A 25854-nucleotide genomic window follows, 5' to 3' on the forward strand; every position below is an offset into this window, starting at 1 on the left:
TTGTTCCTCTGCCCTGTCCCCTGCTTCCCTGTTCTCTGAGCCACGCTGCTCTTGCCCGACATTCAAGGCCCTCAGTCCCCAGCCCACCCCCACAGGCCCCTGTGCTCCAGCCCTTGTCCCCAGTCCCATCAGCCCTGGTCACGACACAGTCGCTGCAGGTGTCAGGCCCTGTCCTGTGCCCAACGGCTGGGGCACCCCTTCCCGGGAGGATTCTGGACGCCCCCACAAGTTTATAGGACTTGATACCTTCAGGTGCAGTTGTCCGTGTCTGGGCTTTCTCCTTCACCCTTTCCTGGGACCCCAAGAGCCAGGACAGCGGCCTGAGGCCTCGTCTCCCCAGCACCTCCTGGAGGAAAGGCCCACAGGAGGCGCTCAATAGATGTGCAAGGGAGGCAGGAAGGTTGCTGGTTACTCCCTGCAGACATATTGCACTCTGATCCAAGATGCCCCTGCTCGAACCCTGGACCGGCCTGGGGGACGATCCTGTGCATGGCTCCCCTCAGGGAACTGAGACGGATGTGCCTCACCACTCACTCAAAGGTCCTGAAGCCCTGCCTGGAACAGCCAGTGAGGGCTGTTCGGGGCTCAAGTGTATGTTCTCTTCTCGGGAGGAGCTTGGTAAGAGCCAGCCACAGAAAACTCCAAAGGAAAGCCATGCAGGCCCTGGGAAGGAGGCTCAGGCAACGTGGGAGGGCCTGGACACAGGACACACTTGGGCTGTGGGGGCAGGGGAGCGTTTGGTGTATTTATGGCTGTGTAACAAACCACCCCAAAACTTCATGCTTTAGTAACAACTATTTATCACTTCCCATGAGTCTGTGATTTGACCTGATGCTCTGCTCAGTGGTTGGTGGCTGGGGCACTGGAATGACCGTCCAGTGGTCCAAAATGGCCTCGCTTCTGTAGCTGGCAGCTGGCGTGGCATCTGCCTGGGTGCTCGGCAGGGCCTCTTCACCCGGCAGCCTGGGCTTCCTCACAGCGTGGCGCTGGTTTCCGAGGAGTGTCCAAGAGAACGAGCCCCAGTGGACACGTGCTTATCAAGCCCCTGTTTGCATCCCACTTGCTACACTGGAACGTTTGGCCACATCTCCTACTGGCCGAAAACCCAAGGCAGTGTGGGAGGGGACGCCAAAGGGTGTGAATTCTGGAGCCAGGATTCACCGGGGGCCACGACAGGGAACTAAGGGGAAGGGTGAGAAGATGAAGGAATCTGTCACAGTTTCTGCTGTCCCTTCATCCTGAGGGTCAGCAAGGCCCTTCTCACCTTGGAACAGCCCCTCACCCAGACCCTTGCTGATGAACTGACAATGAGGTACTTCCATGGGGAAGCCTGCTTTGGCCTCCCCGGCAGATCAGGGCCCCCTCCATCCAGTCTCCTGACAATTCTCCGCTGACTGTCCTGGAGGCTTCAGGGGGCTGCCTGGTTCACCGCTGCAGCCCCAGCAGCAGCGCACCAAGAATCTGAATGCATGCGTGACGGGTCACACGGCACAGCCTCACATGATTTGTCTACAACTGGAACTTTCCACTTGGGCTCCCAGGAGAGGGAGGCAGGAGCCAGGGTCACCCCTCAGCCCATCAGGCACCACTCCAACCCACTTGCGGTGGAAATTCTGGCCCAGCATTCCTAAAGCAGGGGCCATCCAGGAGTGGCGAGGGCCTCTTGGGGGAGTAGTGAGGACCTCCATTTACTGAGTACTCAGTGCCCAGAGAAGAAGCTGGTTCAATCACAGCAACCGTGTGGGCTGTGCATCGTGACCCTCCTGTCCCCGTCTAGCAGGTGAGGAGCCCAGGCACAGAGAGCCCAAGTGATGGGACACATCTGGGCACCTTCTCCTCCGCCTCTGCCCCCCACCCCAGCTTGGGGTCTGATCCCAGTGGGAATCCCACTCCAGGCAGCCTCGCCCTTGGGGCACTGAGTCCTTTACCTGTGTGTCCCCCAGTCAGGTAGTCCCAGCAGCCTGCAGCCTAGCGTAGTGACCCCAGAAAAGGGTTTATTTGCGCTGTCCCAACTACCCCCAGCCCTCCTCAGGGGCCCAGCAGAGCCAGGAAATGAGTTCATCATCACTTCCCCCATCACAGCCTGCTCCCGGAGCCCCCACGGGTTTAGTCGGTGCTTCTCGAAGGCCCCATGGTGTGTGACAAAGGCTCCACAGTGACCTGGAGTAGGTCACTCGCTCTCAGCCTCCTTAAGTCTTATGCCCTGGGCGCCTGCTTGTCCTCCCTGCCTCCAACCCTGCTGTGGCCCCCAGAGGGTAGGGGAGGCTGACATCCATTCAGCTCCATACCAGCCTGGCGGTAGGAGAGGAGCTGCTCCAGATGAACCTCACTCTCCCGAGGGACCCAGGGCGTCTTTAGCCAGGTGACCTGAGGTTACCTAAGATCTAGGTAACTGGGACACGGAGATGGATAGTGGATCAGCCACGTTCACATGTTCACATGAATAAGAATTAGGAAAGCCGTGAGAAGGCGTGGGGCACGGGGAGCTTTCAGAGAAGCAGCACACGGCTCGGTGAGGGCCCTCCTCTTCCGAGGGAGAAGGGGCTCCTGGAGACTCGGGGCCCTGGGCACCCCATCACCCAAGAAGCCTCAGGCACTGCCCTGAGACGAGACACCCTCCCAGGAGCTCCCTGGGCTCCCCTGCCATCTGCTGTGGCCTCCCAGTGTCACCTCCCATATGTCGGGCCTTCCCCTGAGGAAAGCTGATCTGCAGACGGCAAGTGTGGCTGTCACACCACCTCCTTCCAGGCAGCACAGATCCTTCCTGGACTCCAGACACCTCCTCTGCACCCAGGGCCGCCAGCCCCCTGCCTGAGCCTGCGCCCCAGGCTGGTCCGGGAGTGGTGCCTCCTGTCCCCAGGCTGCTGTCCACCCCATCTTCAGGGATAAATGGTGGGTGGCTGGGAAGCAAAGCAGCCCCAGGGCCCCCTCGTTCCCCACAGGTGGGTGGCAACCCTGGCCTGAGGGTTCTCTGGGTCTTTGGCCACTGGAAGCCACAGCCTGGACCATCTCACTGGCTATGCCTTCAGGAACAAGCTCATCTTGTCCTGGCGCCTTTGCTCTCTGTGAAAGCTGGGAACAGCAACCAGGACCTCCGCTGGGATTCCCTCGGCTGTAGGGGCTTCATCAATAATTGATTCACCCAGAGGTGGGTGAAGTTACAGCTGAGGGGGCTGGGAGGGAAGGCCCTCACCCTTGCTCATCCGGAGCCCTTGGCTAACGAAGCCCCACAGAGATCCCTGCTCCCCACTCTGGGCGGGGGGCTGGGGGCCTGGAGGAGGTCCCAGCCGGGCACTGTGCAGCACAGCACAGGCAGGCGGGACTCAGGACAGCTCTATTGATTGCCCCAGATTTCTGATCTTGCCTGGAGCTCTCCGGGGCTGACACATGACAGATGATGGGTGACAGATGGGGGTCACGTGGCCACATCCCGCTTGAAGGGAGCCCTTCTCTGGCCTCTGGCCCCTAAAGAGGGTGAGGGTACAGACAGGGCAGGGAAGGAAGAAGAAAACTTTCGAGTTGGCCTCAGGTAGGTCTTCAGGCAGAAAGCCCTGCCGCCTTTATGATGCCACGTCTCACAATCCTGCCTGAGGGCACAGTGGTCAGGAGAACCCATTTGGGACTAGGACAGGCTGGGCTCAAGTCTGAGCCCCCACTTATTGCTGTGTGATGGGAGGGGGGGTCACTGCCCCTCTCTGAGCCGCTTTCCCTGCCTCTTGCCCAGATGATGGCTGCGAGGGTGGAAGGAAATCACATCTATGGAGCCCCCAGCTCCAGGCTGGGTGGCTGGCGAGGGCTGGGTGGACGGGAACCCTGAAGACTGTGTGACTGTCACAGGCAGTGCCGCTGTAGCCACTCACATGGCGCCTTTGCGTGCATTAGAAAAAGGCACCCATGTAGCTCCTCAAAAAGTTAAACAAAATTGCCATATGACCCAGAGATTCCACTCCTAGGTACATTCCCCAAAGAATTGAGAATAGGGACTCAAACAAGTATGTGTACACACGTGTTCAGAGCAGCATCATTCACACTAGCCAAATGTCCACCAACAGATGAATGGATAAACACGATATAGTATATCCATGCTATGGAATATTATTCAGCCTCTGTGCTATAACCTGGATGAATCTTGAACAGAGTATGCTAAGTGAAAGCAGCCAGACACAAAAGGCCACATATTGTATGAATATTCATATGAAATGTCCAGAATAGGTAAACTCATAGTAGTAGACTGGTGGTTGTCAGGGGCTGGAAAGAGGGTGAAATGGGGAGCAACTGCTTAATGGGTGTGGGGTTTCCTTTTGGGGTGATGAAAATATTTCTTGACTAGATACAAGTTGTGGTTGCACAATGTTGTGGATGTACTAAATGCCTCTGAATTGTTCACTTTAAAATGGTTAATTTTATGTTATATGAATCTCACTTCAATTTAAAAAAACAGCAATCCTTGTTCAAGCCATTTGATATCCATCTGTTAGAGAACCGCCATTATAAACTGATTTTGTAAGAAGACATATTTTTACAATTGCTGTCACCAACAGTATTCATACCTACCAGCTGAAGCTGGGAATGGTGTCCCCTTTGATATATGCCCTTGTGCAGTGCACATTCTGCTCAACTGGAGCTGGCAGACCTGCTCAGGATGCCCCTGAGGAAGGCAAGGGTGGCCAGTCTATTTTAAAATGAATAATTGGACATTTGAAGGACAAGTCAGCGCCTTCCTAGTTTCACACTAATGGGGCCTTTTGACTTCAGAATGAACACAGACTCTGGAGCTGGAGGACTGGCTCTCAAGTCTGCCCATGGCTGAAAGGCTAGGTGACCTGGGAACATGCCTTTATCTGTGAAATGGGGGTGAATCCCTGGGCTAGTGGGAAGCTTGAAGATGCTAGAAAAATGCTCATCCTTACCCCTCAGTGAGCAGGTCCAGGGGCTGCTCCCACCCAGGGATTCAAGGCTGGCTTACCTTATCCCCAGGGATTTTTGTTTTTTAATATAATAGCTTTGTTGAGATATAATTCACATATAATTCACTCATTTCAAGTGTACAATTGAATGGTTTTTGGTATATTCGCAAGGTTATGCAGCCATCACCACTATCTAGTTCTAGAATATTTTCAAAAGAAACTCAGGGACTATTAGCAGTGACTCCCCACTCCTCCCATCCCCCTGTCCCTAGGCGACCACCAACCTACTTTCTATTTCTATAGATTTGTCTATTCCGGACATTTCATGCAAGTGGAATCATACAATACGTGGTCTTTTGTGACTGGCTTCTTTCATTTAGCATAATTTTTTTTTTTTGGAGGAAGATTAGCCCTGAGTTAACATCTGCTGCCAATCCTCCTCTTTTTGCCGAGGAAGACTGGCCCTAAGCTAACATCCACACCCATCTTCCTTTTCTTTATATGTGGGAAACCTGCCACAGCATGACTTGATAAGCGGTGCGGGTAGGTCCGTGCCTGGGATCAGAACCCGTAAACCCAGGGCTCCCAAAGCAGAGCATGCAAACTTAACTGCTATACCACTGGGCCGGCCCCTAACATAATTTTTTTAAGGGTCATTCATGTTGTAGCATTTATCAGTACTGAATTCCATTTTTTTTTTTTTTTTTTTTTTGGCTTGAGGAAGATTAGCCCTGAGCTAAAAACTGTGCCAATCTTCATCCACTTTATATGTGGGATGCCTCCACAGCATGGCTGACAGTGGTCTAGGTCCATGCCCAGGATCTGAACCCACGATCCCAGGCAACTGAAAGCAGAGTGCACCAAACGTAACCACTACGCCCTGGGGCTGGCCCCTGCATTCATTGTTATGGCCGAATAATATTCCATTGTATGGATGTACCACACCCTGTCTATCCATTCATCTGCTGGTGGACATTTGGGTTGTTTCCATCCCCAGGTTTTGAGGCATCACAAGTTCTGTGTTCTGCCCAGCAGAGAGGGCTGTTGGGTCCCAGCGTCTCCTTCCAGCAAAGGGAGAGGGCAGCCCTAGGGAGGGTTTTATGGCGAAACGTGGTCTGGGCTCACGGACCCCTGAAGGTGCATGAGTGTGTGTGTGCTTGATTTTTCAATAAATTATAGAGCCATAAAACTACATCCCAGAAAATGAAGGAAACTGAGGAGAGATATCACCAAGAATCCCACTTGCCTGTCCTGTTCTAGTTTTCAGATGAAAAAAATAATGACAACATGTATTGGGAGTGATGGAAATCTTTGTTATCTGATTGTGTGATGGTTTCACAGGTGTGTACAGATACCAAAACTCATCAAAACATGCACTTCAAATATATGCAGTTTATTTCAGGTCAATTATACTTCAATAAAGCTGTAAAAAATAAAAACAAAAACTAATATCTTTTTTTAAATTACAAACGATAGACATTTTCATTATAAAGGATTCAGAAAAGTATGATATGAAGAAAATAAACGTCCCTCGATGCTCAGGACAGCTGTGGAGCCCCCGGTGAAGTCCCTTCGCCTGCGGCACCCCTGGGAAGGTCCCCTGGGGCTGGCGCCGGTGGCCCAGCAGCCTCCAGCATGTGCAGCCAGGCTCAGGGCGCCCCGCGGCTCTGCTGGCCTCACTGCAACAGACCAGTGTCCTTCCACCCGAGGGCCCAGTGCCGTTGCACAGGGGCCCTGCCCTCCTCACGGAGTCTGCACCCCGCAGGACTCCCAGATCCCTGTCACTGCCAGGCCAGTGCCTTCTCAGTCTCTCTGCCTCTTCTTCCCTCCTAGGCCAGCCCCTGCCCTTCCCCATGAGGTCCCCTGCAGGCAGGCGGAGAGCCTCGAGCCCTGTGGCCGTAAACACAGCCTCTTCACTAACAACACTTCCCTTTCTGTCTTGGTCTTGGTGCCCCCTCAGCACCCCAGTCTCACCCTCTCTCCACCTGACTCCTCCCTGTGGATGGGCTGTGGGCACCTGAGGCCTCACGTGGGCACCCCGGCCTCTCCGTCATGGTCAAGAACCCACTGTCCACCCCGTAGCTGGTCTTTCTTCTCCCCGCATCCAGTCCATCTACAAGTCCAGAGCAGACCTGGAATCTGACCCTTCTCTCTGTCGCCGTGCTTCCACCCTAGTCTGGCTCACTAGAGCCCCCCACCTGGACCAATGCCACAGCCCCTGACTGCTCACCCTGCTCCCACCCCTGCCCCTGCCCCTCAATTGTCCACACAACAAATCTGAGCAAGTCACTCCACTGCTTACAACAGCTACTGTGGCTATTTGAGTTTAAATTCTTTAAACTTAAATCGAATTAGAAATTCAGTCTTCAGAGCAGCCGCCGCATTTTGGGTGCTGAGGAGTCGCGTGGGGAGGCCAGTGGCTGCCGTACGTTCAGCCGAGTACAGAACATGCCCATCACGGTGGAAAGTTCTATCAGACAGTGCAGGCTTGGAACCTTCCAGAGGCTTTTCCTTGCATTTAGAATAAAACCTAAACTTCTTACAAGCCTGCAAGGCCCTTCCTCACCTCGGATGTCACCTCCTGCCGCCCACACCAGTCTCATCTCCTAACCAACAACTTTGAAGTCCCCCTCTCTTCGCCTTTCTGCTCCTCGTCCTTAGGATCAGCTCGATGTCACCTCCTCGGCAAGCGTTCTGCCAACCTGTGCCTCCTCCTGGATCCCCGCACACTCGCACACACCTCTGCTGTGGCCTGGCTCTGCCTGCCTTATCCACCCCCTTACACACACACACGTGCACCTCTCTCCCTGGGCTGTGCGCTCCTCCGGGCCACACACATGTCGGGTTCCTCCTGCGGCCAGCACTGGCTGAGCACCACTATCCGCTGAGCACTGGGTGGGGGCGGGGGGGCGTCACTGGGGAACAAGACAGACACATCTCTGTCCTTGGGAGTATAGGTTGAGCTAGGGACAGACTCTGAACGGGGCACTGCAGAGTGTCATGCGTCTGGCCCCTGGCTCCCTCTTCACTCCTCCCTTCCTCCGGAGGGATGGATGACAAGACAGCTCTGCAGGAAGGGACAGAGACTCGGCATGGGAGCGCCTTCGGGAAGGGAATGAGAATGGGAGGAGTGTCCTCGGGGCCAGAAGAAGCTATCCCACGGGGGAGAGACCACTATCTTGCTGTGTCCTTGTGCCCAACAAGCCATTTGCTCTGCCAAGAGAGTAGAGCCTACAAACCCAAACTAAACAGCTTCAGAGCTTCTCAAGTGAGTGTGCTTATGTGCAATATCTAACGTGGGGCTGAGTGGGGCCTGCAAACCAGAGGAAAGGACACCTCACTGATAGCTGAGCCACCTCTCCACAGTATCCTTTTCCTTCACAGGTGGTGAGTGATAATCCCCTGAGGAGCCCACAGTTCCCTGAGGTCATCCGAGGAAGGCAGCCAATATTGCTGGCACGCCGCTGTGCCACGTCCCGAGAGATCAGGATTTATTATACCCATTTTAAAGAAGAGGTCACTGAGGATGTGAGCACTGCTGGGATTCCAGCCTCACTTTGTCTGGACCCAAATGCAGAGCATCAACTCCTTTTGTTTCCTCGCATGCAATACAGGCTTTACACAGGCCCTGCCTACCTGCAGCAGATCTGCGTGCAAAGGAGCTGTGCTGGAGGGGCCAAGGGGGCTCAGCGGGGAGATAGCCTGAGGAGATAGCCCGAGCGTGGAGAGGCCTGCAGAGGGCGGCAGTGAGCCACGCCTGGAAGTGCCTGGAAGCGCCCGTCCCAGGGCGTCAAGGGCACAGATGTGAACAAGCGATCATGGGACGAACACCACATGCATGTCTCAGAGTGTGTTTTATGTTTCCCGGTGGGGTGCTTACACATGGTGCTCACAACGTTTTACATATGAGGACAAAACTGGGGCTCAGGGGCCTGCCCGGTGCCTGAGTGGTTAAGTTCCCAAGCTCCGCTTGGTCGGACCAGGGTTCTGCCGGTTGGGATCCTGGGCACCGACATGGCACTGCTCATCAGGCCAGGCTGAGGCGGCATCACATACACCACAACTAAAAGGACCCACAACCAAAATATACAACTATGTACCGGGGGTGCTTTGGGGAGAAAACAGAAAAATAAAATCTTAAAAAACAAACAAACAAAACAAAACAAAACAAAAAAAACCCTGGGGCCAGAGAAGGGAAGGGAATTGTCCAGGTCACAAAGTCCTGAGTCCAGGAGACCTGAACAGGAGCCAGGCCTCCTGGCCACTAGCCCTGGGCTCCGTTCCTCTAGATGAGATGTTGGGGCATCGGCTCTGCGTGGCTCTGGAACTGGGGGAATGACAAGATAATCCCTCACATCCACACAGGGACAACAGCCCTCAGAGGAAGGTATACTTGTTCTCATTTCAACGCCCAGGAAACCGAGGCACAGAGAGGCAGAGGCAGCCAGGACTGAAGCCCAGCTCTCTAGTTGATGAATCCTGTTTCCTTTTCCCCTCACCTAGCAGGCTGAATTCGGTATTTTCATTCTTCGCCCATCAGACTCCCTACCGAGTGCTTTCTGCTGTGTGTCTAAGATCTCTGGGCCTCCGTGGGCTACCGGCAAAGATTTACTTCACTGCCTGCCCTGGGCTGTCCTGTCTTCCACCCAGCCCTGCTGGCCATGGTTGAGGCTGGCCACCCCCTTAGAGGGAGACCAATCAGGTAAGTTCTGAGTCAGGCAACCCCTGAAAAACTGCTCAGGAGAGGCCAGCGGACAAACACACGGCTCAGGACAGCAGGAAGGGAGGCGTAGGTATTGAATGACCTGGGGGAGAAATTCCTATTGATGATCTCTGTGACAAGCCCGTGTGGCAGTTGTAGCTTCATCACCCAACCCAGGGTCCACAGCGTTGGAGGCCCCTTGGGGTGGTTGGCGTTGGCGGCCCAGCCTGGCCCTGCCTGCTCGCTGAGTGACCTGCCTGTTCCGGCTCCACTCTGGGTACAGCCCGCTGGGTGGCCCCTAGCGCGCTCAGCCCTGACGCTGGTGAGTGGCCGCCGAGGCGTGGGGAAATGAGGATCCAGGTGTTCCTGTTTCCGGAGTGGGTCGGACGGCCGGGCTTGCCGGGTTTGCAGCCGTCGGGGTCTCAGTTTCCCCAAGCGCGGGGCCCGAAGGAGGGCAGCGACTGGGCGGAGGAGAGGCCTCCCCGCGCCCCCGCCCCGCGCCCCCGCCCCGCGCCCGCGGCGCGGCCCCTTTAAGAGGCCCGAGCGGCTCCGTCAGCCGCGCCGGGCCACCGCCCCCGGCCCTCCCCTTCCTGCGGCGCGAGTGCGGGCCGCGCGGGAGTGCGGAGAGCGGGCGAGCCGAGCGCGGCGCCCGGGCGGCGGCGGCCGGGACGCGGGGCTGCGCGGGGGCGAGAGCAGAGGCGCGCGGCGGCGGCCATGGGCTAGCGGCGCCAGGCCGAGCGAGGGCAGCGCACCCCGGCCCAGCCCGCGCAGCGCCGAGGAGCCCCGCACACAATAGCGGGGCGCGCAGCCCCGCGCCCGTCCCCGCGCGCGCGCGCGCGCGCGCCCGCTCCTCGCGCGCCCCGCCCCGCCCCGCGCCCGCGCCCGCGCCGCCAGGGAGCCGAGCCCGCCGCCTCACCTGCCGCCCGGGAGGGGGCGGGCATTGTTCGCCCGCCGCCGCCGCCGCCGCCGCGCGGGCCATGGGGGCCGCCCGGAGCCCCGGGCCGGGCCTGGTGAGGCCGCCGCGCCGCCGCTGAGGCGGGCCCCGCGCAGCCCGGCGGCGCAGGTGAGGCCGGCCGCGCCATGGTGGACCCGGTGGGCTTCGCCGAGGCGTGGAAGGCGCAGTTCCCGGACTCGGAGCCGCCGCGCATGGAGCTGCGCTCGGTGGGCGACATCGAGCAGGAGCTGGAGCGCTGCAAGGCCTCCATCCGGCGCCTGGAGCAGGAGGTGAACCAGGAGCGCTTCCGCATGATCTACCTGCAGACGCTGCTGGCCAAGGAGAAGAAGAGCTACGACCGGCAGCGCTGGGGCTTCCGGCGCGCCGCGCAGCCCCCCGACGGCGCCGCCGAGCCCCGCGCGCCCGCGCCGCGCCCGCTGCCCGCGCCCGCCGACGGTGCCGACCCGCCGCCCGCCGAGGAGCCCGAGGTCCGGCCCGACGGAGAGGGCTCCCCGGGCAAGGCCAGGCCCGCCGTCGCCCGCAGACCCGGGGCCCCCGCGCCTGCGGACCGGGACGACCGGGGCCCCCCCACTAGCGTGGCGGCGCTCAGGTCCAACTTCGAGAGGATCCGCAAGGGCCACGGCCAGACCGGGGCAGCGGAGCCCGAGAAGCCCTTCTACGTGAACGTCGAGTTTCACCACGAGCGCGGCCTGGTGAAGGTCAACGACAAAGAGGTGTCGGACCGGATCAGCTCCCTGGGCAGCCAGGCCATGCAGATGGAGCGCAAGAAGTCCCAGCACGGCGTCGGGCCGGGCCTGGGGGACGCGCCCAGACCCTCTTACCGGGGGCGCTCCTCGGAGAGCAGCAGCTGCGGCCTCGACGGTGATTATGAAGACGCCGAGCTGAACCCCCGCTTCCTGAAGGACAACCTGATCAACGCCAATGGCGGCAGCAGGCCCCCCTGGCCGCCCCTGGAGTACCAGCCCTACCAGAGTATCTACGTCGGGGGCGTGATGGTAGAAGGGGAGGGCAAGGGTCCGCTCCTGCGCAGCCAGAGCACATCGGAGCAGGAGAAGCGCCTCACCTGGCCGCGCAGGTCCTGCTCCCCTCGGAGCTTCGAAGACAGCGGAGGCGGCTACACCCCGGACTGCAGCTCCAACGAGAACCTCACTTCCAGCGAGGAGGACTTCTCCTCCGGCCAGTCCAGCCGCGTGTCCCCGAGCCCCACAACCTACCGCATGTTCCGGGACAAGAGCCGCTCGCCCTCGCAGAACTCGCAGCAGTCCCTGGACAGCAGCAGTCCCCCCACGCCGCAGTGTCAGAAGCGCCACCGGCAGGGCCAGGTCGTGGTGTCGGAAGCCACCATCGTGGGCGTCCGCAAGACTGGGCAGATCTGGCCCAGCGATGGGGACAGCTTGTCGGGCAGGCTGCCTCAGGATGGCACCTTCCATGGAGACACAGGTGGGTACCTCCACCACCGTGGGTGGCCACACCTGTACCCTGGCTGGAAACCCTTGGGCAGTAGGGGATAGAAAAGGGGATGTGGAGGGGGGAGGAACAAGGGTGGTGTGTGGATGGTAGGTGGCTTGTTCCTGTGGTTCTAGAGTGGTGTGCTTCTCTGTGGGTCTGGACCAGGATGCCCTGGGCGGACGGTCATCTCCTCGCTCTCTGACCCCTCCAAGCTAAGCGGTGGGGACAGTATAAAGAGAGGGTCATCTCTGCAGCCTAGATCAGTTGCTTTTGGCAAGGTTTGTTGTGTGTCTTGGACATTTCCCACCACCCCACGGTTCCTGTTGTGGAAGAGTGACATGACACATTCGGGGAACCCAAGATGTGCTGGCTGCTCCCAGGCCATCGAAGTGTCAGCTTCACTTGCCAGCCAACAGCCCCAAACACAAGTCAGAGCAGGTGAGAATGTGAATTAGAAGGAAGTAAGGTGACAAGCCGTTCTGACTCAGTGGGCCACCGAAAATCAGCAGGGTGAAGATTTTATCCAGGGCCCAAGCTGAGCCACACCCGTTCTGATCTGCCCAGCTTTGATGGGAGACATCACCGTCATTACTCACCCCCGGGCTCCTCGGTGCATCTTACCCCTACTCCATTTTCTGATCCCTCTTTGTGCTTCTGCCTCCTCGTTTTGCCAAGGAGCAGTGCCCACTGGTGCTTATTTCGGGCTCCCAATCCATGGTTTGACTCCTGGCTCTAAGATTAAACCTGTGGGATTGTGTCTTTAACTTCCGGGCTGCGTACAAGTGCCATTAGGTGTTGGGGTGGTGGGACTAGGTTTTGAGATCCGGGCATAGTTCGCGATTGGGGTAGGGAGAGGCTGAGGGGGTGGGTGGCGTTGTAAGGCTACCCCGAGTCTCTCCAGTCCTGGTCCCTGTTGGGCTGATCTGGTTTTCCGCTCCATTGATTTTTCTTTTTCTGCTGATGGAGTTGGATGTGCTTCCTTCTTCAGAATCCTCTTGAAACAAGTGAGGCTATTTTGGGCTCTCTCAGTGGCCTTTTTGTGATCAGCACTCTGTCCTGTTTGTTTTGGGTACAGCCAGTTGCTGATCTTCCCTTTGCAGCTGGGGGTGGCTGTGGCGAGCTGCTGGGACCTGTGGCCTGGCCCAGCTGCATGCCCTAAGGCCCTCGTTGTGGGTGGAAGCCTGTAGTATCTAGGAGGCTGCTTTGCAGGCACGTCAGCTCGTCTGGGCTCTGGAGGATTGCCCTGTGGTCAGTGGGCACCAGCCTTGTCTGGCCAGCTGTCCGCCGAGCGAGCCAGTTCGAGCTGGCCCTCAGCGCCGTGGTCTGGCAGAATGTTGTTAATAAAGAAGAAAATGAGAGGTTTTGATGGAGGCCTGCAATCTGAAACGGCGTTCTCTTTCAGGGGGGCACTTCTGAGGTTCCGGAAAGTGGGGTGCATTCGGGTGGAGGTGTTTCAGTGGCCTCCCTGTGGGCCCTCCCTGCTCCCATCAGTTCCTCTCACCTGCCTCTCATAGCTCCTGCTCCTGTAGACGGGAGAGCCCAGTGCCGTGTGTGACACAGGGAAGGTGCTCAGTAAATGGCTGAGGAATTAATTTCACAACTTGGCCCTCCCTCTTGGGACTTTCTGGATCCTTCTCTGAATGTCCTAAAGGTCCCGTGTTCTCTCTCCTGGTTGTTTTAGCTCTGGGAGCCTTCAGACTCCGCGCCCTGCTCTGTTCTCTGAGGACTGTGGCTGGCCGGGAAGGAGGGGCTCAGCCATCTGTCTCTGTCCAGACTGTTTACTGATGTTTTTTAGATGGCCGTGAGGCCTGTGCCTCTGAAAAGGGACAATGGGGAAAATCAGTGTGAGGAGGGAGTGGAAGTCACCCTGATTCCCCAGAGCAGCAGCAGCAGACAACAACAACCAGGGGCCCGGCTCTCATAGCCTCAGAATCCCTTTGGGTGGATGCCGGCTCTCATACTTCTGCGTTCAGGGGTTCAGGGCCACTGGTGTCTGAGGGAAGGAGGGGAAATGACCTCCCTCTACCATGAGCCAGGCGTGGTGACAGCGTGCTTCCTGCAGGGCCCCTCGTGGGCTCTTACACCCTGCAGTGGTGGGGCTGCCCATCTGCAGGTGAAGACGCAACCAAGAAGTGGCAGAGCTGGAACTCCAGGCCTGTGGGAGTGCAGAGCCATTCCACCTGGATGTGGTGGCCTCAGGGTGTTCCTCCCACCTGAAGAGCGTGGGTCAGTCCAGGCATCCTTCCAGCCCCGCACACCCAGGGCCTGCCGGTGGGCTCAGTAGCAGCTGTGAGCCCTGCTGTGCGCAGGCCCTTCTGTTTGTACCGTGCGGGTTCCATGGAAGGAGAGAGCGTGCTCCTTGCCGTCTGGGAGCTTACAGGTCATGGGAGAGAGGAATGCACACATCATTTATGTATTCACAGGGAGTGAGGTCAGGGAAGCTTCTGGAAGCAGCAGCACTAAAGAGGGGCCTTGCCCATCACACGCGTCTAGTGGCAGAGTGTGGGGAGAGCCATCTGCTCCAGGAGCAGTGAGAGCAAAGGCTCAGGGACACCCATGTCCACCCTCTGTGACTCTGGACTCTGTGCTTTTTAATTTTTTTATTGTAGTAAAATATGCCTAACAAAAAATTTACCATCATAACCCATTTTCGCCATTTTTAAGTGTACAGTTCAGTGGCATTAAGTGCGTTCACATTGTTGTGCAACCATCACCACCGTCTACCTCCAGAACTCTCTTCGTCTTGCAAAATTGAAATTCCAAGCCCAGCTGCCCGTTCCCCACCTCAGCCCCAGCAATCGCCATTCTACTTTCTGTTTCTGCAATTTGACTACTCTTGGTACCTCATATAAACGGAATCAGACAGTATTTCTCTCTCTGTGTCTGGCTTATTTCACTTAGCATCATGTCCCCAAGTTTCATCCACATGGTAGCACAGACTGTGTGCGTTTTGAAGGCAGGGATCCCTGTTTGTGTCTTGGCCCTTTTCCAAGTGTTGCTTGTGAGATGTGACCCCAGTTCTTGTGTTTCTTCGGGGGCTCTTGTGTGAGTTGCTGCCCTGTGTTTTCACATTTCTATTAAGCAGCTTAATTTTGCCCTTTAGATTCTGGCAATGTGTTGTCACCAGAATGATCCCTGCTTTGTTTTTGCCTTGAGTAATTGAATGGACTGGTGACCAGTTTGGGTGAGTAACTGTGGGGCCATAAAAGGTCAGCCGGCCTCATTTTGGCTCCATCATCATCTCTTTAGACCAGAGCCTGTGGCCGCCTCTGGATCCAGTACAGGCTGCTCTGCATCACCGGAGGCAGAGTGGACCGATCCAGGCGGAGTCTGAGACCACTTAAGTCATCAACAGGGTGGAAATGGAGTCCAGATCAGATTTTACAAGGGTTCCCTAGCTCAGGAAGGATGACTTTCTTTTTTGGGGAACAGAATGAAGCATTCTAGAGCCTTTCACCAAAGAAGAAGGTGGGGGTGCTGTTGGTTTGCCTGGGTCCAGGGAACGTGCCTCCCCAATTCCTCCCTTTTGCCTTATTTGTTGCTTCGGGCTTCAGCAGCCACAGCCCCTCCTTGGCCAGGAGTCCTGTGGCCCAGAGGGCCTGTGTATGTGACTGCTGCCCTCACCAGCACCCGGAGTCCAGGTGAGCCATGCACTTAAGCCCACCTGGGAGAGGCCGGGGCGGCAGCTCATGCCTGTGCTCTGGGAGGACCCCATGTTCCCAGTGGATGGTCGGGCGTCTTCAGGTGTTCTCAGGTTGCCACGTAACAGGCCTGGGTTTTGACTGAAGCTGCTTTTCGGATCAAGGCTCAGAGGGCAGTGGTGGAGTAAATTAACTATGAACCCCATGGGGGTTTTGACTGACTGGAATACAGTTACTGTGGCTCCTGTAGGGTTTTTTTTTCTTCTTTGAAAAAATGTAATTTTAATTAAAATATTTATGTAACATGTGATAGGTTTATTTTTTTTGTTGTGGTAAACTATACGTAACAAAATGTGCCATTTTAACGTGTACAATTCAGTGGCATAAGTACATTCACAGTGTTGGGCAGCCATCACCACCGTCCGCTCTGGAGCTTTTTCATCACTCCGACCAGAAACTCTGTACCCAGTGAGCAGTAACTCTCCTCCCTCCCCACCCCTGGCAACCACCACTCTACTTTCTGTCCCTGTAAGTTTGCTTGTCCTAAGTATCTCCTGTAAGTGGAATCATATAATGTTTGTCCTTCTGCGTCTGGCTTATTCCACTCAAGAAGGGTTTGGACGTTGTCGGGAGCAGCATTCTCATCCGTGACCCCCATCTCTGGTCCTTAATAAGTGTGTTCTCTTCAGGAGAACACCTGTTAGTGATGGTGCTGTCTCCTGGCTTTGCATGGCCCGTGTGTTAGTGTGCTGGGGCTGCCACATCAGGATGCCACAGCCTGGGGGCTTCAACAGCGGAAATTTGTTTTCTCTTCACTTCTGGAGGCTAGAAGTCCAAGATCAAGGTGCTGACAGGTTGTTTTCCTCTGAGGCCTCTCTCCTTGGCTTGCAGACGGCCCCCTCCCTGCTGCCTGTTCGCATGGTTGTCCCTCTGTGCGTGCGCACCCCTCAGTATCTCTCTGCGTGTCCGGAATTTCCTCCTCTTAGAAGGACACAGTCATATTATATGCCCCATTTTAGCTTAATCACCTCCTTCAGGACCCTGTCTCCAAATTCAGTCGTGCTCTGAGGTGCTGGGGGTTAGGACTTCATCATATGAATTTGGGAGGTGGGGCACAGTTCAACCCACAACACTCAGCGAGTCCCTAATTGGGCGCCGGAGGAAAAGGCTGCCACAGCAGAGAGCTGGTGCTTGTGTGGCCTCCCCGGTCACGTTTTAGGAAGAATTTGAGTAAAGCGTCGTGTGGCCGTAGGCAGCCTGGGAGGCCGGGCCAGCTCAGCCGGGCACTGGGAGAGCTGCGGCCTAATGCTTCGTGTGCTGCCGCGGCTCTCTGCTCCTCTCAGAAGTTAGGGGGTGGCCTCTGTCATCACTAAGATCCTTTCCTTCAGTTCTTTAAAATTTTAAATTATTAACACAGCTTTTTCCGTATCTTTCTTCTTTATCCTGGTTTAGACCTACCTTTCCTTTATCGAGGGGACCACCTCTCCCCATTCAATTGCTCGGAGGCGTTACCGAGCATCTACTGTGATGCCAGGCGCTGTCTCCGTGGACATTGTCTCGCCTTTACTCATAGGTTTGTGGAAAGCCTTGTCTCCATGGGCCTTGTCTTCAGAAACAACGCAAAAACAAATGTTCGTAATGTCCTAATGTCTTCCCGACCTGTGTGTCTTTCTTTAGCTGTATGTTTGCAGCTATTTCCTGTTAATCCTGTGTCTGTCTGGCTTCCTTCTTCAGGGTGGTGAGATCCTTAAGACAAGGACAGAGTCTGTCGTGCCTCCGTGTCCCATAGGACGTCCCTCACTCTGGGTCCTTAACTGTGTTTGATGCGACGGTGGTGGTGTGAGCCCACGTGGATCTGTCTCTGTCTTGGGTGCTGTGGGTGTTTGTGGGGCAGAGATGGAATGAGACCCTGTCTCTGAGGTTTCCGTTGGCTCGGACCCTTCCCTCTTCTGGCCCAACCCTGCTTAACCCATCTAATAAGCCACAGTGGGTTTGGTGGGGGCCTAATGATGCAGATGCCCCAGCAGAGAAACTTGTTGGGTTTGGAGATCACCTGGAGGTTATTTTTCTTTCTTTGCTGAAGCTTCGTCTTCCCCTGCTCGACCTTAGAGAGCTTCTCGAATCCTCAGACTGGGGCCTGCTAATTAGCTGTCTGGGCTTCTAGCGCTGGCTGCTGTGACCTTGCAAAATGACTGTGGACAGGAGTGGTGGCTGGTGCTCAAGGGAGACACGGCTGGCAGGTTCATCGTGGCGCCTGCTGAAGGCTAGGGTGGGAAGACAGCGCCACCCCACTTGTGTAGTGAGTACGGCTTCGGTGGAGGCTGTTTCATGTGCCCTCGGAACATTCTTGTAAAGTGACTGGAGCAGGATTATTATCATAATTATATGCTGTCGGCTGACTGGGTCTAAGGGGGTGTGAGACAAACACTCACCCAAGGTCAGGCAGTCAGCAGCTGGCCTCTCTCCTTACACCTTGAGGTGATGCCAGTCACATGAGAGTGGGCCCAGAGCGACCCCCAGAGGTGGAGGGGTCTCTGTCAGTCACTCAGCAAACATATTTCAGGCGGAAATGGCACCGAGTATCATGAGACAGGCCTCCCAGCAGGTCATTGTCAGTCTGCTGGAGAGATGGCCACGTAAGCTGAAGTGTCACGATAGGAATCGCCCGGTCCCAGCCTCCAGGCAGGTCCGTGACAGTGTCAGCCAGCCAGGGATGTTGTTTCTCTCTCTTATTTTACAAATCTCCCGCAAAATTTCCTAACTTTGCGTACATCCTCCTGGGGCACTTTGCTGAGATTCCTCCAGTGAGTTGTGTGGCGAAGGGCCCAGAGGACAGATATGTTGGAGGGACACTGCCTGTCCGTCCGCCTTCTCCATCCAAGAGTGAAGGATGGCGTGGTGGTGGGAGGTCGCAACCTGCTGGCCGTGCTCTGCTGTGAGCGGGTTCTGGGAGGTGCAGAGGGACAAGGCCTGGCTGGGAAGATGTGACAGTGGGGCCGGCGACATGCACAGAGGGTCAGGTGCATGGCCCCGGAAGCACTAGGAAGTGGGCATCTCTGACTGGCCAGGAGACAACCAGGGGATGTGTTAGAGAGGGAGAGACCTGCTACACCAGCCACGGGGGAGCCAGCTCAGCAGAGCCGGGGACGGAGCAGCCGAGGGGCTCCTCCACTCAAGGGCCTCTGCTGGCTTGAGAAGAGCTTTTGAAAATTCACTTGACTTTAAAGGCCCAACATGCTTTCTTTTAAAAAATGCTGCTCGGTAAGTTGATACGCCGCTAGAGCAGCGAGAGATGTTCTGCGTGTGAGATAAACGCATACAACCATGCATGTAACAAAGTGAACCTTCTAGAAGTGATCTAGAGGCAACGTATGTCGACCTAGTCCAGGGAAAGAATGCAGACTTTGAAGGTGGAAGATTGGACTTGCCCGGGAGCCAGCGTGTGGACTTAATCCTGTCGGCTGGAGGGGACGACCTCCTCCTTGGGGGGGTCTGTGGGCGTGTGAGGGTGTGGAGTGGTGGTTGCTGGTGGTCTGGCCCCTGTCTGGTCTCACAGAGTCGCCCCCTCAGGCATCTAATCTCTGTTGATTGAATACCACTTAGCAAGAGACTTTAAAGGAGAAATGCCTGATTCAGTAGGTGCAGGCCATTTTACCCACTCTGCTCAGCGAGAGTGCCCAGTAGGAGCTCCGGGGGGACCCAGGGGTCTGCCATGGCCTTCGTCCCCCTCCATTCCTTCTCATAGTGTGTCCTTCTGGGCTGAGTGGAGTTCTCACGTCTTAAAAGTACAGTATATATTTTTCTGCATTATGGCCCCAAATGAAAGCCAGCTTCTTCATCTAGTGTTGAGCCCAAATGGCATTGGTCTGGAGTACCAGGGGCCACACACCCACGTCACCTGAGCCCTCTGTGCTGGGTTCACAGCCACCTGCTGTGGGGTGGAATGGGGTCCTCTTGCAGTGTTCCTGGACCACTTGGCCGTGTGGCTTTTGGAGGCCGTGGAAGCCAGGAGCTGGAGAAAGAGAGACCTCTTGATTTCTGTCATCGAGCTCCGCTAAGTTTGTAGAGGGAAGGCTCAGAACCACTCTGTTCTCATTCTTGGTGATCGTAAGGCCTTAAGAGAGGAAGTACAGACCGCAGACTTTCTTATTTTCAGAGGAAATAAAGAATGAAGACGGGAAGCTCTGGGCATGACTGACGCTTGGGCACATCCAGGCTCCCCCTGCAGATTGCCCAGGGCTCTGCAGACCATGGGGTGCTGCCCTGTGTACCGTGTGCGGAGGACACTGGAGAGCTGGGCCTGGCCCTAGGGGTGGCCCTGCGGGGCTGGGGCAGCCCCTGGGGTGGATGAGGAGCCGGTCCGTTCTGTGAGCTGCAGAGCTCAGGGAAGAGCTGGGGATGGGCTCCCAACCCACAGTGACCATCCACCATCCCTGTCATCCACCGTCCTCCAGCCCCACCTGACCCCTACTTCCTGAGGGGCTGGGACAGCTGGACCTGCCGCACACCTGGTGGGAGGGTTTTTCTCTCTTTCCCTCCCGGCCGTTTTTTTGAGAGCTCTAGAAAGCCTTTTGCTTGGAGACCCAGAGGTGAATGCAGGTTCCATCCTGTCTGGTGTCCGGGATGACCGTGGGCAGGTGATTCTCTGGTTTCCCTGTCAATGAGGAGCTATGTTCCTGAGTGGCGGCAGTGGTTTTTAAACAGCTTTACTGAGCTGTAATTCACACCATAGAATTCACTCATGTAAAGTGCACAGTTCAGTGTTTTTCAGTATCTCCACAGAGTTACACAACCATCACCACTGTCTAATTTTAGAATGTTTTCATCACCTCAAAAGGAAACTGTGCTCCCTTCAGCCATGACCCCCCTTCTCCCCCCAGCCCCTGGCACCCCACCGCTTTACTTTCTGGCTGTAGATTTGCCTTTTCTGGACATTTCACATGAATGCAATCGTACAACGTGTGACCTTTTGTGTCTGGCTTTTTTCACTTAGAATAAGGTTTTCAAGGTTCGTTCATGTTGTGGCACACATCACTACTTCATTCCTTTTTGCAGCTGCGTGATATTCCAGAGGGTGTTTTCATGCACGCAGGATTGGGCCCTGCTTCCCGCCTGGGCTCTCTGCGGACTCATGGGGATCCTGGCCAGACCTGTCTTCAGGCCCTGAGGCCTGAGAGGGCCATGTGTGGAGGTTCTGGAGGGACCAGAGGAGGGGCCCTGGGGCAATGGGATGCTGGAAGCCCGCTGGCGGCTGAAAGGTTGCTAGGCTCACGGGGAGGCGGGGCCAGGGTGACTGAGCTTATTTCGGCCTCTGGCCTGGTCGCTCCACCTTGCAGGTCTGTCCATCAGGAACCTGCTGTTCAGATGCAGGCCTTTCCATCTGGGACCTCGCGGGCTGTCTTCCCAAGGGCCCGCCCCCCCCTTTGTTATTGTGGTGAAAGACACATAAGGTAGACCGTGGTAACCATTTTCAGGTCTACAGTTCAGGGGCATTAAGCACATTCACATTGCTGTGAACCGTCACCACCACCCGTCTCCAGAACTTTTTCATCTTCCCAAACTGAAACTCTACCCATTGAAGAAAAGCTCCTTACTCTCCCTCCCCCAGCCCCTGGCACCCACCATTCTCTTTCTGTCTCTGCATTTGACGCCTCTAGACCTCATATACAGGGACTCATAAAGGCTCGTCTTTGTATCTGGCTTTGTCCGCATAGCATGATGTCTTCAGAGTTTCTTCCTCAGACCTTTTGTTGCCAGGCCTGGGTGGTGGCTGGACAGTAAACCCCGAAGACATGAGCTGACTGAGGCCCCTGCTCGAGGGAGAAGGGTGGACGGTGCTATGAGTCACATGCTGCATTTTGCAGAGTGCTTTCCCTCACAGGGGTCCCCATGGAGGAGCAGCAGGGTCCCCAATAGCTGAGTTGTCTAAGGTTTTAGGTGAAGGACTCAAGGCCATCTGCAGGGCTCATTCGGACTTCTTCTGTAATTGAATAGACAGGGGGATCTTTTTTTTTTTTTGCTTGGGGAAGATTGTCCTTGAGCTAAGTTCTGTGCCAGTCTTCCTCTATTTTGTAGGTGGGTCACTGCCACAGCATGGCTGATGAGTGGTGTAGGTCTGCGCCCGGGATCTGAACCCACAAACCCAGGCTGCTGAAATGGAGCACACTGAACTTAACCACTAGGCCACAAGGCTGGCCATGGGGGCGGATCTTTTTCTCGTGATACTCCCTGAGGTTGTGGAGTGGCTCCGCACACAGCAGTGGTGTGAGCCGGGGGATGCACAAGTGGGGCCAGCGATGCCAGTGCCCATTTCTCCTGTCCTCTCCAAGGCATGGGGGTTGCCATGCTTGTTGTCTGATTGGCTGGAAGTCCTGGTGACCTGAGTTTGCAAAATAACTTAGGTGGATGGCCAGCACAGTGTTCTCTTTGTGGGCGTGTGCGCAAGTCAGCACGTGCAAAAGCAGTAGTCATGTGTCGCTTATCAACGGGGATACTTCTGAGAAATGCATCCTTAGGCAGTTTTGTCATTGTGCAAACCTAGATGGTCTAGTCCACCACACACCTAGGCTCTATGGTGCTGATCTTATGGGACCACCATCGTATATGTGGTCTCTTGTTGACTAAAACGTCATTATGCGGTGCATGACTGTAAGTTGTTTTTGCCCAAATGTAAGACTTTAGTCTAGAAAATGTAACCCATTTGTGACTATTGACTTCTGAAAGCTTTCTGCTTTCTCTCTTAGGAACACGGGTGAAAGCGGCAGCCTTTGTATCTGGAGGCATCAGATTGTTACCTGAAATGTACTTTACAGGTGTTTTCTTAATTTCAAAAAGTCACCATTTTCAAAATCCCGTGAAGGCAGAAGGACAGACTTTCAGTGGCACCAGGATCTGGCTGAGCCTGCCTTGCTGGTCCTTTCTCTCTCCCTCATTTTCAGTGTTTAAAGTGGAAGAAATTACACATAACATAAAATTTATCATCTTAACCATTTTTAAGTGTAGAGTTCAATAGTGTTAAGCATTCAGTGTTTTTTAAGAGGCAGAGTTGACGGGAAAACACGGATACGTTCTTCAGGAGGGTGTCCAGGTGTCCTAGGACATCAGAAATAGAAGGTTCAGAATCAACTCTTAACTAGGGTGCAAGGAGCCTGCAGTTCAGGGTGGGAGCAGGGACAAGCAGGCCCCTAAAATACCGTAACCTGGGACCGATGGCAAGGCTCCGCAGAGGCAGCAATGCCGTGGAGTGTGCGGGAGGGCAAGCCTCATGCCTGTCCCGTGTTTTTGGGGAAGACGGGGTGGGGATGTTCCAGGCAGAGTCTAGAGTGGGCAAGAGCTCAGAGGCTGGAAAGCATTAGCATGCTCAGGTAATAGCGGGATCTGTTTGTTTGGAGAATTGGTGTAAAATGTGGGCAACAGGGAGGTGAAGATGGATAGAGGGGTTGGGCTCATACTATGCAGGACCCAGAAGCCAGGCTGAGGATGTTGTGCTTTCTTGGAGGGCAATAGGGAGCTACCAAAGGTTGTTGAGCAGGGGAGAGAATGCCTTTGGAGCTTTGCTTCAGGACGGGGAGTTTGGCATTAGGGTGTGAGATGGTCTGGTGGGAGTCCGGGCACCTGGATTTGTTGTCTTGAGGGGTGGTGAGAATGGGGGGTGGTGGAGAAGATAAGAGTGAGCTGACTGTGGGGCTGGTGACTAAAGAGAAAGGAAGGCGGCTGTGTGAGCCTGGGGGTGTGAGGGCTGTCCTGGAGGGCCTCAGGTTGGGCAGCAGGATGCGGGCCTTTGGGAGAAAGGTCCAGGCCAGGAAGGAAGAGGACGGATGGGAACAGGGGAGGGGGTGTATGGAGAGAGGAAGGCCGGAGCAGACTGGCGGCCTTGCATGTTTGGGGGCCGCACGGGAGAGAGAAGTCCTTGACGGGGCGGGAAGGGCAGTGGGGGAGTTTATGGTGCAGAAAGGCAAAAGGGAAGTGGCCTCTGGGAGGTCGTGGTGGAGCAGGCAGGGGCCAGGCTGCAACTGGGTGAAGGGGAGACCGGAGCACTGCTTGTGGACATGGCCCAGGATTCTGGCAGTTGGGAGGGAGGGTGTTTGCATGGTCAGTGTTTTTGGATTGGGGGTCTGGGTGCTCCCTGAATAGCCACCCTTGGGCCCGCTCAGTTCCTGGGGCAGGGCCTTGTCCCTGTCTGCTGGAAGAGTGAGATGGACAGCATGTGCCAAGGAGGTGACCAATGGGATGGAGTCCTGGGGGACAGGTGGTCCAACTGGGGCCTTCAGGGAGGTGATCCAGGTGTGTGCGGGTCTTGTGGGGAGGTTGGTGGCCGCAGCGGAGGAGTGGCCAGGTTACTACTGAACAGCAGCCAAGGGCCATGTAGATTTGCACAAGGTCACAAGGACCTGGCGTGCACATGACCGCTCTTTGAGGGCGTGGACATGACTCACTGGGGCCCGGGGGCTGGGGAGGTGAGTGAGGGGGGAGATGATCAGGAGGGGAGAGAGATGAAGACGGCAGTTAGGCCAGAAATAGGTTCAGGAGGGCTGGGGTGGGGGCGCCAGGGAAGCTCTGAGAGGGGACAGGGAGGGCTGCCGTGTGGTGGGCACAGAGGGAGGTGACCGGCAAGGGGACTGAAAGGGTGGTGGTGGGAGTGGAGTCCCTGCGGCTGGCAGCAGAGGGTGGGTGGAGAGGAACGTGGTGGCGAGCCCTGTGCTGAGGGGTGTCAGGCGCAGAGCCTGGCTTTGGGGCTCCGTGGAGTTGGAGTAAGAGTCTGAGATCTGACACCACCGTGTGCTGGGGCAGGCTCGGAGGTGCCCGGTAGGGAGGCCCTTGTTGAACAGCATCTTGTCATGGGCATCTTGTTACGGAGCGGTCGTTTGGACCCACCCGCGTCCACCGAAGCAGCTGGTGAGCCACAGTTAGAATTTTAACAGTCTGGGTTGTGATTATTAACATAAGTCTGATTTCTCCTCCTGTGGTATTTCTTCAGCGGCCAGATGGTGCGGGTCCCCGCAGCAGGCTCCAGAGAGGGCTGGCCGAGGCTCCAGAAAGGGGCGTGCGGGGCTGTAGAAACGGGGGTGTGAGGAAGCGTCGGAGACTGGGTCCCGGCACTCCTTTGTCATTTCCCGGCGTCTCCAGCCCCGTGAACCCTGTGGTTGCTTATTTATCCCTGCTAAGTCTGCAGTCTCAGGTTCCAGAAACTGACAAGGAAGTCTGGGAGGGCGAGTGGGCTGACACGGCCCACGGCTGGCTGGGAGAGGCACTTTGTTCTCCCTGCTCAGGAAGCCTGGGGCTTCTCGTGGAAGTGGCGCTGTGTTGGGCTGGGCGGCGGCGCCCCCAAGAAGCCAGCAAGGGGCCTGCTCCCCGACTCCACAGGTGCAGAACTGTCACAGTGAGCTGCTGGGGTGAAGCAGGCAGGGACATGGCTGCCAGAACCGGGGTGCCCTGCCTGTCACCCTGCAAGTGCAGGGGATAGATCTGCGAGGAGAATAGAAGATGGATGTTTCTTTCTCTTTCTTTTCTTCCTGGTCCCCAAAGTACTGAGCTCTCTCAAGTATATGACTTAACTGGAGCTATTTCCTAAGGGAGGAGGGCCGCTTTTTATGTTTATTGAATTCTAAGATGGGGTGTGACGGGGCGTGACTGTGAGTAAGACCTTGGACATCAGAGCCGAGGCGGGCCTTCCTCGTGGGGACCCCTCAGACCTGCAGCATCACCGTGTGCTCCCACACACCCACACCGGCCCCCGCTTGGGCTCCGGGCATGCAGACCTGGCCAGGAGCAGTGGGTCAGACCCATGCACTGTCCCTTTCAGAGTTGTTTTGTTTTGAAGCTTTGAGGGGGCTTCTTAAAGGCTGGGCTGGGCTGGGGTTTGCTTGGGAGAGGTCTGGGGGTTTCCATCTGACTGGGACCGCCTGTGGGTCCTCGGGATAGCATGGTTAGGAGCCCGAGTCTTGCCTGGTGTCCGTGGAAGTGTCCGGGCTCTGGGAGGCCAAAGCTTTCCTCTGCTCAGTGCCACTAAGCCTGAAGATTGTCAGCAGACTGATTATGGGAAGTGGGGGCATTTGCTGGGCAGGGTTTGAAGGCAGCAGGTACCCGCCCTGGCTGTCAGTGTAGAATGCCTCTGCTGTAGTTAAAAAATCACGCGCATACACACACACACTTGGCTGGTCACTCCTGGAGAATCTGATTGGTGAGGGTTTTCGTGTTTTT

General features: G+C 56.1%; 1 protein-coding gene across 1 annotated transcript in view; it reads left to right on the plus strand.

The window, feature by feature from the left end:
• Positions 1-10555: 10555 nt before the first annotated feature.
• BCR (BCR activator of RhoGEF and GTPase) overlaps positions 10556-25854 on the plus strand; it is a 123363-nt gene continuing 108064 nt past the window's right edge. The window contains exon 1 of the mRNA XM_070628186.1: positions 10556-12004. Coding sequence (XP_070484287.1) covers positions 10690-12004 — 1315 coding nt within the window. The 5' untranslated portion in view covers positions 10556-10689. The remainder of the gene's footprint in view (positions 12005-25854) is intronic.

This window comes from Equus przewalskii, chromosome 7 (genome assembly GCF_037783145.1).
Source record: "Equus przewalskii isolate Varuska chromosome 7, EquPr2, whole genome shotgun sequence".
Classification (NCBI taxonomy): domain Eukaryota; kingdom Metazoa; phylum Chordata; class Mammalia; order Perissodactyla; family Equidae; genus Equus; species Equus przewalskii.